The sequence below is a fragment of the Dasypus novemcinctus genome, chromosome 4 (assembly GCF_030445035.2).
Source record: "Dasypus novemcinctus isolate mDasNov1 chromosome 4, mDasNov1.1.hap2, whole genome shotgun sequence".
NCBI classification, from domain to species: Eukaryota; Metazoa; Chordata; class Mammalia; order Cingulata; family Dasypodidae; genus Dasypus; species Dasypus novemcinctus.
The window spans coordinates 163927133-163941512 of NC_080676.1; the positions used below are offsets into that span (position 1 = coordinate 163927133).

At 48.8% G+C, this 14380-nt stretch overlaps 1 protein-coding gene across 1 annotated transcript in view; it reads right to left on the reverse strand.

The window, feature by feature from the left end:
• Positions 1-13726: 13726 nt before the first annotated feature.
• TMPRSS3 (transmembrane serine protease 3) overlaps positions 13727-14380 on the reverse strand; it is a 32177-nt gene continuing 31523 nt past the window's right edge. Inside the window, exon 13 of the mRNA XM_023587180.3 lies at positions 13727-14354. Within this exon, the coding sequence (XP_023442948.1) occupies positions 14337-14354 (18 nt within the window). The 3' untranslated portion in view covers positions 13727-14336. The remainder of the gene's footprint in view (positions 14355-14380) is intronic.

The following is a 14380-nucleotide window of genomic DNA, read 5'->3' on the forward strand; positions in this document are numbered from 1 at the left end:
GCTCCCCGGGAGCGCTGGATCTGTCCACCGCGGAGGGGCAGGGACAGAGCTGCCCGGGACGACCTGCCCTCTCGACCTGCAGCTGTGGACAAGCCACCACCTGTGAGCTTCCAGAAAGCCTAACCCACATTTTAGGGTGAGGAAGTAGGAAACGCCCACGGAACCCACCGGTCTTCCCATGTGAGCAGCTGGCCTCACAGGATGGCGGCACCATCTGCCGAAGGCGCAGGAACCAGCCGGGGACTGGAACTCAGAACGCATCTTAGACCGGGGCCGGCATGGGGCACCCCTCCGGTGTAACCAAAAGGCACCTGTCCAGAGACCAACCAGTGGAAGCAGGAGCGGCTTTTCTTACCGCTCGAGGATGTGACCACGGGAAGAGTTTTGCTTCCCACCCCCATGACCGTGTGCTTCCTGGGTGCGATGGACCTGGGTGCAGAGAATTTCCCCTGGGAAACGTGCCCTGGGGTCCACGGACTTGGCAGTGGAGACTGCCCTCTGGCCATCCTGGGCTCTTCAGGCCACTGAGCCAGCAAGCAGAGGAGCAGCGCTGGCTCGAGTGCTCGGTCCTCGTTACCAAGGGGAAATCAGCGGCTGCCAGGCGGTGGAGCCAGGAGGAGGCTGGCGGCCGAGGGGGTGGCTGGGGCATCTCTTAACACCGTCTTGTCTGATAGTCCCAATTGGTGGAGAACCGAGCAGACCAATTAATACCCCAAAGGGCTCACAGTCTACGGTGTCAAGGTTGGGGCCACCCTGCCAGGTAAGTAATCATGTCCCGCTGGGGGGCCAGCAAAGCTAATGGGAAACAAAGTAGGAAGGAACTCTGATTACAGACCTCAGCCATTTGACCAGCAATTGAAGCAGTTACTGTAGCAGCTACGTTTTCTATATATTCAAGAAAACAGTGGTAAATAGCACTACTAATTTCTGATGGTTGAGGTATTTCTGAGCCTTTTGACAATAAGGGAAATCGTCAAAATGTGTATAGCATATATAGGCAGAAAGCAAATTTGATTGGTTCCTTTGGATACTGAAAAATTAAAAATATACTAGAAAAAGTTTAGAGCAAACATGTACGGAAAAATTTAGTAGCATTGAGACATAAAGCTCACACAGGTGAGCTCTTCACCTACCCTAGTAAGGAAAGAGGCAAAGAACATAAACATAAAATTCTTAAAGGGCAATAAGCAAATGCCTAAAAGTTATAGGAAAAATGGGGAAAATTCTTTAGTAATCAAAGAAATAGCTTAAAGTAATAATGTTCAAGCCAGTCACACTGTCAGATTTGGGGTGTTTTTTTTAATAAGAAGATTCACTGCTACTGAAAAAGATAGGGTGAAATGGGCACCCACATACTTAGCAAGTGGAAATCAGCATTGCTTACTTGGAAATTAACATGGTACTTTGCACCAAGAGTAAAAGAATACATCGTGTGATGCAGTAAATCTTCTTTTGGGAAGTAATAAAGAAAGAATCCTCAGCACAGAAAAATCATTTTGCATGAAGATGTTCATTTAAAAGAATCTTAATAACAGTGAAAAAGTCTAAACAATCCTCATTAGCAACAACAGAAGACTCATTAGCAAATGCTGGCTTAGCTACATGATGAAATACCATGCAACCATCACTTGTGTATTTCTGTGGAATTTGTACTAACATAGAAAATATCATGTTACAGTGTTAGAGCAAAAAGCACTGGAGACAAAATTTTCTAAACAACTCAGTAAAAAAAAAAAGAAGAAAAAATAATCTTCCTTAGTGAGTGTAGCTGAGAAATTATGTTACCTCTTTTTCCCTTGATTCTGCTTTCCTGATCGTTGAAATGCCTATAACGAGCATAATTAAATTTTATAATAGAAAAAAAAACTATTATAAAAAATAAAATAATTCTGCTTCCCTCCCACCCAAAAAAGAAAGAAAAAGTTCACCAGCCTTGCCCGTCCGTGAGTCAGTGAGTGAAAGGGAGAGGCGGGTGTTTAACTTTGGAGGGGCCCGGGAGCCCTGCCCCCCGAGACGGCGGTGCCTGGCCGTGGCCTCGCCCTTCCCTGAAGTTAAACACAGCCGGGGGAAATCTCTTAGATTTTGGCAGCCTCTGGAGCCAAGCCGCCCGGTCCTGCCCACTGAGCCCCCCCCCGCTGCACCCCACAACTCCAGGAGGCCCGTGAACTCACCCCGCGAGGGCGGGCTTGTTCCAAAGGGAACGCGGGCCACCGGGGGCTCCGCCGCGCCCCCAGCCCCTGCCCCGACCTAGCCCGGCTGCAGCCCTCAGCACCCAGCCAGCTCGGGGAAACGGGGCCACGGCAGGGCTGTCCGTTCCGTTGTTGAAGGCTCCAAAAGGGAACATCAAGCCCTTGCCTTGGCCTCCAGGGAGCTCACGACGTAGGAGCGGGAGGTGGGAAAGGAGTGTCTGGTTCCTCGATTCCCAGCCCTGAGGCTGCACTTACCCCTCCGGCCCTCGGGCCCAGCACCTCCTCGGCTGGAGCCAGGTGCTGTTGATCCTGCGGTGAGTGTGAAGTTTACCTGCTGTCTCCTCGAGCAGGTTCAGGGAGTCCAGGTGAAGCAGGGACCCGGGAGCTCCCATGAACAGGTGCCTCTGCCCCAGTGGCGGGCAGTCGGGGCCAGCCCTCCCCCCTGAGCTGTGTCCCTCACCCCTCTCCCAGGCCCTGGCTAGAGGCCTGCTGCAACCCCAGGGTGCCCTCCTCGGGCCTCAGCGCTGCACCTCTGCTGACCTGAGCACCGGTGGGTGCAGCCCAAAGACCGGTGCTGCCGTGAGCCCTCCTGCCACCCACCACCCTCCCGGCTTGAGCCTTGGAATACGGTCCTGAGTCATGAGCAGGCCAGGGCTACCAAGACGTAGGCATGCGGGTGTAGTTTTTATTTCAGGTGGGAAGATTTCCTCTCTGGCTTGGACTGATGGGAAATAGTCTCCCTTCCCTACTGAGAAAAGGAGAACTACAGCTGAGTTCCTGTGAGCAGAACTTGCCACGCATGGCAGCTGACTGGTCCAGCCCCTGCTCTGATGTTTTCTAATCCCAGAGGTAGACGTGGTGGACAGCAGGCCAGTCGGTTTAGTGAGCGGCCAAGATCGGCCAACAGGAAGACGTGCATTTATTGGACAAAGGTCCTGGATTTGGCCATTCATTACACTTTATTTCTATACTTTTTAATCCTGTTTCCTCACCTTTCTTCACTTCCTCTGACTGTAGCTGCTGAGGGCTGGGCTCTGGCATGCAAGCGTCTGAGTGCATCGTCCATCCCCTGGGCGGGAAGTATGTGGATCACGCCTCTTTGCTCACGGCCTCTCTCCTTGGTCGTGTCCTTCTCTGGGACTTTGCGTCCATCTGTCCCTGCTTCTTCTCGGGGTCAGAGGCCTGGACTGAGGCGTGGTGGAGTCAGCCACCTCTCTGTGTTGTTTGTCAGTGGTGTTCCAGCCTGTACGTGCGCTCCAGACCTCCTGGGGTCAAAACTCAGAATGTCTACACCTCTGTTGTCATCCGAGTTGTATTGGACCTTTATGCAAAACAGCAGACAAAAATAACTCCCCAGCCAGAACCCAGTTTTGTCTCCCTAAACCTGAAATTTAGCCCAGGCAGGTGATAAAAGACCCTGGGAAGGGTGGGGGGAGGTTAAGGGAAATTCCAGGCGATTGCTCAGTGTAGGGACAGTGGAGGGAGTCCAGGTCTCCTGACCACTCCCGCCCGGCTCGGCGCTCCTTCTGCAGGATGGCACCGCTTCACCTCTCGGGGCTGCTTCACCTTAAAAGCAACGAGGTGCTTCCTAAAAGCATGCATCCTAATTTCTTAAGTGCCAATGGCACCCCCAAGACCCCCAGGACTGAACCATTTAAAACAGGAGCCTACACATGCCACTCACTTTTCCGTCTGCATGGTGCCACCGTAAAGTGTTCCCAATAACTTTTAAATGCAAAAGTTTTGAATGACTTAACTTTTTAAAGTACAGATTAGAAGAGAGCCGAGGTTCTCCTCACAATGTTGCTCTCCCTCCCCTGCATTCTCACGCGTTTGCTTCAGCGGGAGGGAGCGGTGGCTTTGGGGCTGACGAGCTCAGATTTGCACGTGGCCCATGCTCCATGAGAAAGGCCTCCTGAACTCTCACGGAGGTGAACAGTTTGGGCCCCACTCGTCAGTCTGGAACGTTCTGCTTTCTAAAGGGAACATCATGGTTCTCTGGAGAGTTGATGGAATGTTCCAAATGTTGCTTAGCAGTTGACTCTTAGTCTTTCTCATTTTTTCACACGAGGAGATGATGACAAAAGATTTTTTTAAATTAAATTAAAAAGAGAAAGTTTGTTCTGAGACCCAGACCTCAGAAAACGTAGGCCTCCCTGGAGCTGTCCCATGTTCCACACCGAGGATGGCGTGATGGAGAGGTTGAGCGTGGTCCAGGAGAAAACTGTGGCATGTAAAGTTTCACACGGCTTTCAAAAAATTGTTTTGAGTTTTAAATTTGCAAACCCATTATTCCGTGCCAAACAACAGAGCTTCAGAACACATGAAATGAATAGAGCTGGAAGGACAAACAGACAAATCTACAATCAAAGATGAGACTTCAAGACCCTCCTCTCAGCAACTGATAGGAAATCAGCAAGGATCTAGAAGATCCGAAAATCACAATCAACCAACAGGATCTAATTGAAAATTTCAGGACATTCTATCCAATGATAGCAGAATACACATTTTTTTTTCAATGCCCATGGAATGTTCACCAAAACAGACCATAAACTGGGCCATAAAACAAACCTCAACAAATTTAAAAATATTGAAATCATATAGAGTGTGTTCTTTGACCATAGTAGAATCAAATGAGAAATCAATAACAGAAAATAGGAAAATTTCTAACTATTCAAAAAGGAAGGCTCAAAAAATTTAAAAATACATAGTGCTGAATGACAATGAAAACACATCATATTAAAATTTGTGGGACTCAGCTAATGCAGTGCTGAAAGGGAAAATTTATAGCTCCAACATACATTAAAAATGAGGGAAGATCTCAAGTCAATAACCTAAGTTCTTCCCTCAAAAAACTAGAGCAAGCAGATCTAAAGCAAGCAGAGGGAAGGGAGGAAATAATAAAGACAGCAGAAATCAGTGAAATTGAAAATTGGAAAACAGAGAAAAATCAATGAAATAAGATGCTGGTTCTTTGGAAAAATCAGTAGAATTGACAAGTCTATAGCAAGACTGACAAAAATCAAAAGAAGACACACATTACTAATATTGGGAATGGAACGGCGATTGTTAACTACAGACCCTGAAGCCGGGGAGGGGGATTGACTCATGTACCCCAACCAAAGGCATGGTTTCAGGTTGCTCTGCATTCCCGTGCATGTGGACCCGTTTCTAAGCAGACCCGGTGAAGATGCACGGTCAGTTAAGGCGTGGGCTCATTGTGAGTAGGGGCTGCTAAGAGCCCATGTGTGGGGCCCAACTGAATCAGGGTGGACCTTAATCCATTTTCCTGGAGGCCACATAAAAGCCCAAAGTCTGAGAAAGCTGGAGGGAGACCAAGGACACCACCATGCGGTGGGAGGCAGAGGCCAGTCCAGGGACCCCAAGGACTGTGACCAGCCAGCCCAGAATGCTACAGACTCCAGGACAAAGCATGGCCTGTTAGACCGTGATGTTGGACTTCTAGCTCCAAAACCAAGAGTCAACAAATGGTTGCTTTTCACATCAACCCATTGTAGGATATTTGTCATAGCAGCCTGACAAAATTAGACAACATCAAAAGGAAAACAAGGGAATACAACTTTACATTCATAAATTTGACAGCTTAGAAGAAATAGACGAATTCCTTGAAAAGCAGAAACTCTCAAACCTCAGATAGGATAAAATAGGCAATTTGAATAGCCTTATAACCATTTAAAAAAATAAATTTGATTTAAAAGCGGCCAAAAATAAATTTAGGGCCACTTGGTTTTACCAGAGAATTCTAGTAAACATTTAAAGAAGAATTAACGCCAATTTTACACCATCTCCTCCAGAAAACAGAACAGGAATGTTTAGTTTCCCAGCTGCTAGAACAATAACACCATAATGGATTGGCTCAAACAATGGGAATTTATTGGCTCACAGTTCTGAGGTTTAGAGCAGACTAAAATTGAGGCATCAGTAGGGTGATGCTTTCTCCCCAGTGACTGCGGCGTTCCAGGGCCGGCTGCCAGGGATCCTGGGTCCTTGGCTTTTCTGTCACATGGCCATGCACATGGAAGTGTCTTATCTCTTTTGGCTTCTGTTGACCTCTAGCTTCTGGCTTCTCCCCGTGGCTTCTCTTTTTTCTGTGTCGTTTCCTTTGCTCATTAGGATTTTGGCCGTGTTGGATGAAGCCCAACCTCATTCGGTCTGGCCACACCTTAACTAAGAACAGCTTCGGTAGTCCTATTTACAAACAGGTTCACACCCACAGGACCAGGAGTTGGGACCTGAGCATGCCTTTTGTGGGGAACATGATTCAATCCCCATCGTTGAGGGAACACTTTCCAACTTGCTTTATGAGTCCATTATTACCTTGATCCCTAAACCAGACAAAAACAAAGGAAACTCCAGACCAATACCTCTCACGAACTTAGATACAAAGTTTCTTAACAAAATATTAGGTAACCAAATCTAACAATGTATAGAAAGAACATAATTAAGGGGGCTTATTCCAGGAATGCAAGGCTGGTTCAACTTCATAAAACGATCAATATAACTCACCATATTAACAAACTAAGAAGAATGCTCAGTAAAACTCAATAGTAAAAGAGAAATCCAATAAAAAAACAGGCAAATGACATGAAGAGACATTTCGCCAAAGGGGATATACAGTTGACAAGTCAGCACATGAAAAATGTTCAATATCATTAGCCATCAGGGAAATGTAAATTTTTTAAAAAGATTTTTAAAAATTTATTTTTCTCCCCTTCCCTCCCCCTCCATTGTCTGCTCTCTTTGTCCATCCTTTGTGCGTTCCTCTTTGTCTGCTTGCCTTGTTGTCAGCAGCACCAGGAATCTGCGTCCCTTTCTGTTGTGTCATCTTGCTGCATCAGCTCTCAACGTGTGCGGTGCCACTCCTGGGCAGCCTGCACTTTTCTTGCATGGGGTGACTCTCCTTGAGGGGTGCACTCCTTGCATGTGGGGCTCTCCCACGAGGGGGACACCCCTGTGTAGCAGCACAGCACTCCTTGTGCGCATCAGCACTGCATGTGGGCCAGCTTACCACATGGGTCAGGAGGCCCTGGGTTTGAACCCTGGACCTCCATATGATAGGCAGACACTCTATCAGTTGAGCCACATCCACTTCCTGGGAAATGCAAATTGAAGGCATATTGAGCTGTCGCTACACACCTATCCCAGGGGCTAAAATTAAAAAGTGACAACACCAGGTGCTGGTGAGGGTGTGGAGAAATTAGATCACTCATGCCTTGGTGATGGGAATGTAAAATAGAGCAGCAGCTCTGGGAAACAAGTGGCAGTTTCTTAAAAAAGCTAACTATGTAACTGTCATCTGATCCATCTCTTGCTCTCCTGGGCTTTATCTGAGAAGAATGAAAACTTATGTTCACCCAGACCCTTGCCTTCAAATGCTCATAACAGCTTTATTTGTGATAGCCCCAAACTGAAAGCAACCCAGATGCCCTTCATGGTGAAAGGACCAACTACCTGTGGTCCAGCCACACCATGAAACACTTCTCAGTAATGAAAAGGAACAAACTATCAAGGCACACAACAACCTGCATGAATCTCCAGGAAATTATGAAGTGAGAGAAAAGCCGATTTACAAAAGGTCACATACTGTACAGTTCTATTTATAAAACTTTTTTGAAATCACAACACTTTACAAATGGAGGACCAGATAGGGTTAGAGACGGGGAGGGGCTGTGCACGTGGCAGGTGTGGTTATACAAGGCAGTACGATGGTCCTTGAGATAATGGAGCAGTTCCGTATCTGCACGTTGGCGGTGGGCACACTAACCTGCACGCGTGATAACACTGTGGACAACTGAACCCTCACTCACACACGCGAGCACAGATGGAAGCAGAAACCTGGGTGAGGCTGGGAATTGTACCCAAGTCAAGAGGCTTGTTGTGATATTGTGCGATAGTTTTGCAAAATGTTATCGTTGGGGAAAGCCGGGCAGAGCGTGCAAGGATTCTCTGAGGATTGTTCCTTGTGTGAAAAGAAATAAAACAAAATAAATCTACAATGGCTAAGAGATTTTGACCAGAGTCAGAGGGTCCTCTCAGGCAGCCCTCAGCTGGATATCATAAACTTGCAAAGTCTGCAGAGCCACAAGCAGCAAATGTTTGTCAAAACCCCGAGGACATCTGCACACCACAAGCAAACCACAAGAGCAAGAAATCAGTCAACTGTCTGACCTGAAGGACGTGCGGAGAGCACAGCCCTGAATAGCCACCAATCATAAACAACTTATGTAATCTTCTTTTTCTTTAAAAACCCTTGCTTGACAGCCCCAAGACCAGGCTCAATTTGGCTATCTTTTTTTTGTCTTCACAGTGCTATGTACTTTTATTGACATTCTTTTTGGTTTTTTGGTATTCCTGAAGCTGCTTTTATTTTTAATTTTTATATTTTTCTTCTTTATTTTCTTTTAAATGTTACATTAAAAAAAAAAAAAAGGAGCTCCCCATATACCTCCCACCCCCCTCACCCCACTCCTCTCACATCAACAACCTCTTCCATCATCGTGGCGCATCCACTGCACCTGGTGAATACATTCTGGAGCACCGCTGCACCACGTGGACAGTGGTCCACATTGTAGTCCACACTCTCCCCCATTCCACCCAGTGGGCCATGGCAGGACACACAATGTCCAGCATCCATCCCTGCTGCACCACCCAGGACAACTCCAAATCCTGAAAATGCCCCCACATCATATCTCTTTTTCCCTCTCCCTACCATCAGCAGCTGCCGTGGCCACTTTCTCCACATAGGTGCTACATTTTCTTCCCTTACTAATCACAATAGCTCCCCAGCAGCACACCAGTAAGTCCACTCTAATCCATACTCTTCCTCCATCCTGTGGACCCTGGGATGGTGAAGTCCAGTCCCCCTCTTGATGTAGAGCTTCCACGTGGATGATGGATGCAGTTCTCCTGCTTGCAGCTGTAGGAGCACCTTGGCTCTCTGGTGTGGTGGTTGTCTGAATCTGTGCTTCCCGAATTGCAATTCTAAGACCCCAAATAAACGCTTTCGTCGTCTTGCAGCTCAGTCTGTTATTTCTCAGGCGACACTTAAAACTGTCTGTGAATCTACCATTATCTTGATAAAAATATCCATTTTAAAAAGTCTTATTCCAATAGGAATGTTTCTGAAATCATAGTTCTTGCAACTACACAACCTGAAATACCTTGAAAAAAATTACTTTTCATGGCGATTTTCCTCCCCGCCTCCCTGGGTGGCTGGCAAGACCTTCTCTCCCAAGAGCATGCGAATAAGCCCAGGAGGCGGCTGAACTAAGTCCTCAGCCTTCAGCAGCTGCCCCGGCCCCTGCTCTGTCCTGACGGTGCCAAGATGATAAGAATCGAGGCCGCAGGGCTCCCACCGCTCAGAGAGGACTCTCAGGCGGAGCCTGGCCTGAGCCTCGGGGAAGCGCGGGGGACATGGAATTGTTCCTACAAGCCACCCCGGAGGAGGCGCTGCCGGCTCTGGGTGGAGATGGGTGCCGCTCTGGAGCCTTGGCCTCAGGGCCTCTGCCCGCCTGGCAGGCCAGCCCGGTTCCCGTGGCCTTGGGAAGGAGCAGCTTCAGTGGGCAGCAGGAAGGAGCCCTGGTCTGCTCCAGGGTGACCTCCAAAGTTCCAGCAGCTCACAGGCAGGTGCAGGAGTCCCTGGGAGAGGGTGGCGGGTCTGGGGACGAATGCCCCCTCTGGTCATCTTCCTGTGGCTGGGGAGGGGTGGAGTGTTGTGGGAAACTGGCTTACCTGTTTGCTATTGTAAATGTTACACCTGTTAAATGTAGCCGTTGTGAGATGTTGCACTTGTTCCCTGTTACTGTAAATGATGTTGCAGTTCAGATAGCAAACAGCTGCTTGGCAGTTTCCCAATAAATGCGATGGGAAAACTATGACTGAGGCTCTCAGTTCCAGAAGCTGCGAGCCCCCTGGTCCCAGGTTTGTCTCCCCTCTTGTGTCTCTACCTTTATCTTTGCATTGCCTTCCCTTCGAGCCAGCCTAGTGTGAGCTGGATGCAGCAGTAGAGCCCCAGCTGGTGGGCAGGCCGGGGAGGCACTCTGAGGGGGGCTCTCCAATCCTAGGGAACCTCCTGGGTCCCAGTGCCCCCGGAAGAACGCGTGCAGTCTCAATACTGTGTTGGAAGCCGTTAATACCATGCAAATTATCACGTGCAGGCCAGGGCATCTCCTGCCCAAGACCCCTGCCTGGAGGCAACCTGGCTCTGCTGGACCCCTCCCAAGGAGAGATGAGGGATGGCCGCATGGCAGGGGCAGGGCTGCACCTCCCCGAGGAGAAAGGGGTCAGGAAGTGCCCAAAGCACACCCTGCCCCTGCAGCCTTCCCTTCACCGTGCCCCGCTCCTCACTAAGGGTGAGAGACAGGGCGGAAGTTTCTAGATTGCACCTTGGATGCAAAAGAAGGAAAAGCAAAGAAAATGTCAAAGACCCTGATAGAGAAAACGTGTCTTAAGAGTCCAACTCCTCAATCCTGAACGTATGACACCAATTCTTAGTGGACAGATTCCAAGAGACATCTCTCTCCTTTTTATCCTTCCAAAATAAAAAGTAAAAGGACCCCCATTTTGTGATTTCTCAGCCCTTAGTGATATTATTTTGACCATTTTTCTGTGAACTAAACTTCTGGTTGTTTTTTACATGATTTTGATGAGAGAAATTGCGATGTCGCAGGGTTCGGTTTTCACACACGGAGTGGCTGTTTTGCATTTGTAAGTGAAGACCTGATTATCACTCTAAATGCTACATTTAGGCTGATTTTCACCAATTTCCAAATGAAGTATGTGCTGGTTTGTGAAAGAATAGCATTGGCTGGAGTCCACTGGCGGTACGTTTATTGTCCAGTCCTCTTCTTCTCTCATTTCATTAGCATTTGCAGCATCTTCTGGCTCCCAATGATACACAGGAAAGTGGCACCCGACTCCATCCTCAAGGAGCTCTCAGCATACGCGGGGAGACAGGGTCAGAAACAAATGCTTATACACTGCCACGAAGTGCCACCGTGCGTGTGCATACACATAAAAACTAACACACACACTCACCTGGGAGCCCCACACAAAGCCTGACTTCTCTATAAATTTCAGGAAAAAAGTCAGATTATTTAGGCAACTGAGAGATGAACGAATCGGAACTCAGCCCATCTCAAGACGCTCTCCGGAGCGGGACAGGCCATGGACTCTGCCTGAAGGGAGGGAGAACACCCCGTCCAAGTCGCCAAGAGGGGAGCAAGCTTCGTGGGGGAAAGCATCGCCCAATGAGTGACTTCTGAGTTTGCCTCAATTGGTTGATTTGAAGTCAGTGTTGTTTCATATTTAGGCAGCAGGGATTTTACTCTTTTCGACAGTTGCCCGATTTCCACGTCACCTGCCTATTCCTTTGGCTCTCCAGGCGCTGGAGGCGGTGATGAGGCACTTGCCTCTGGCTGCTGTGCATCACCACCCTCACTTCTCGCAGCCAGAGCCTTGGGGCTTTGTGGTGTGTTCGTGATCTCTCACACTGAGACCAATGAAATCACACACACACATGCGCGCGTGCGTGCACACACACACACACACACACACACACACACAACCTTCTTCCACACCAAGGGGCTGCTGGGCCAGCCCAAGATGCAGAGGGCTAGCCTCGGGGGCTACACGCCTCTGTGAGTATGGCACGGGCTTGCGCCACGCCAGGCGGCTGTTCCACGGAGGTCGTGAAGGACGTAGACCCCAGCCTCAGTGCAGAGACCCTCCTGTGGCCGTTCCCATGGCCAAAAGGCATTATTTAAGTTGAGCAATTTTTAACACTGTTTTCTCCAAGCTTTCTCTAACATTTTGTTTTCTATAATTATTCTAAAACTGTTAAAATAAAGCCATATCAAATATTAAAGTATTGAAAGAGAGAGAGAGAGAGAAGCAGTTTCCCATGGCCCGTCCTGGATGTCTGGGTGGAGGCAGGGGCTCAGTGCGGAGCTAAGTCAGGAAGCTCGTGGGCCAGGCCACAGGTGCTTCTTCAGGATCCAGATGGCCAGGGAGGCCAGCCCCGGACCTGGTCTCTTAGTGCTTCTCTAGAAGTGGCTGCAGGTTAGGACTGCTCCAGCCGCGACTTTCTCCCCTGGATCCCACTCTGGCACAGCTGTCAGGGGTGAGGTAGCAACTACGTTGTGAACAAGGAAAGAGTCAAACTGCCAATAGCTCCACCCCATCAGCCTACAAATGTTTCCATGGAGACCAAATATTTTCTAGAGGTGGGAGCAGTTGATCACACACAACTTGGAATTACTAAAGTGCCTCCAGATGGGCTAAAAGTGGGGACCCCATGTCCATTTAGACTCTGATGCCGAAGAGTTTGGCTCCCCTGAATCCTAGCTACCCCACCGGCGCTGGGAGTTCTCGGGGAAGGCAGGTAACTTCTCCACATCCCACATTCCACATCTACAGACTGGGGCCAGTGGCAGCCCCCCGGCTCATGACGTTGTCATGAAGCTTAAACAACCAAGCAACGAGACATGGCGCCGAGTGGACCAGGCACGCGGGAACGCGGATTAGCTGCTGGCTGTTATTCTTAGACGAGACCTCTTGAAGGAAGATGGCGGGTCGTTAATGACTTCCTAGCAAAACTCGACAGCAGCTCAAGAAGGATGAAACCACAACAGCTTGAACTACATCTCTCTTGACCCCACACGCAATCCAGTCCAGTTGGCTCAGTTGAGATGATCGCTTATGAAATCTCTTATAACCTGGGTCGGAGATACATGAGCTACAAGTACTTCCAGAGAGCTGGGCAGACATACCTAAATAAAAACAGCCTTGTGGTTTTCTGACATATACAGAGATCTTTGTGATGACTCTGATACAGTGAAACTCAGACAAAGTGGGCTGACTCTGGACACAATTGTTCACTGGCCATTGCGCCTTTAGCACCCCCTGCCTCCTCTACCCCACCCCATACACATCCCAGCGGCTCATTGCCCTCACCTTGCTCCCGGGGGCCGCTCCCTACCTGGGGCATGTGATTCACCTCTGCGCTGTCCTGTAAGCTTACTCACCTTGGCCACTGTTGCCTCAAGGCCTCTGATTCATATTCTGATGAATTAATTTGTGATAAAGTATGACTAGGCAAGGATAACAAGTAACCCCTCTGGGTCATGTGCATCTTAGGTGGGCTACAGAAGGTGGAAGGTCGACATGGGGGGACCTCTAATCCTGCAGGTGCATTGGTGCATGGTAGATTAACGGGCCAGTACCTTGAGGTGGGAAAGCCTTTGGCCTCTTGCAGATGCATGGCCCTCACTCTTAGCTTCAGGACACGTGGGGTGGGGTTTAGATGGCCCCGTCTTGCTCCCCTACTTCGTCTTTTCTTACATGGCCTTGAGTCTTGTGACATAATATGAAGTTATTCTGATCTGTGAGAAACGTATTCTGACAGAAAAATGCAAAATCGATACAGAGAAGAGATCAAAGTAATCAAGCCTCTGGAACTGAGCTTATGATTCCAATTCATGCGCATTATCATATTAACTCAAGCAAGCTCCAGCTAATGAGCGGGCTAAAGGGATCTATGTTCTTCGGAAGCAAGGGACAATAATACATCGAGCACCAAATGCTACAAAGAAATAACGCAAGCATTCAAACGAAGAATTAATAGATTACGTTTCCCACGTGCAAAAAGAGACATTAGAAGTAGGAAATGCTGGTTTGGTTCTGGTCCATGGGATAGGCACAGCTAACTCCATGGGGACACTCTCCTGCTCATCCGGGTGAGTCCTTTCTCGAGGGACTGTCAGTTCCTTTTCAGGTGAGATTTGTCCGTCTGGTCAGTAATTTTGAACAATCCCTGTTGGATAAAAGCAAGGGGACAAATGGGAAAACGCAGCCCTTGGGAGGCATTCCTCCTTTGTTCTTAGTGAAGTTAGAAAGGAAGGTCAAGGCCACTTTAGCCCACAAACCCAGGGGCTGGTGGGAGGTTTCAGAAGCCGTGGTTCTAGGCGTAGAGAACGGAAAGGTGCTCCTTCCTTAGGCTCTGCTGGGAGGACCAGGACGCCGAGCCCTGGAGGCATTTGCTCGGGTCCAGGGTCTCCACAAGCTTCCGCGAAAGGGTGGGACTGATTCCCTCTCGGGAGCTCGAGATGGCGGCTGTCCTCTCCCTCTTCAAGTTCTCAGGTCCCTCTGAAAATGGAAACATAGGTGTTACC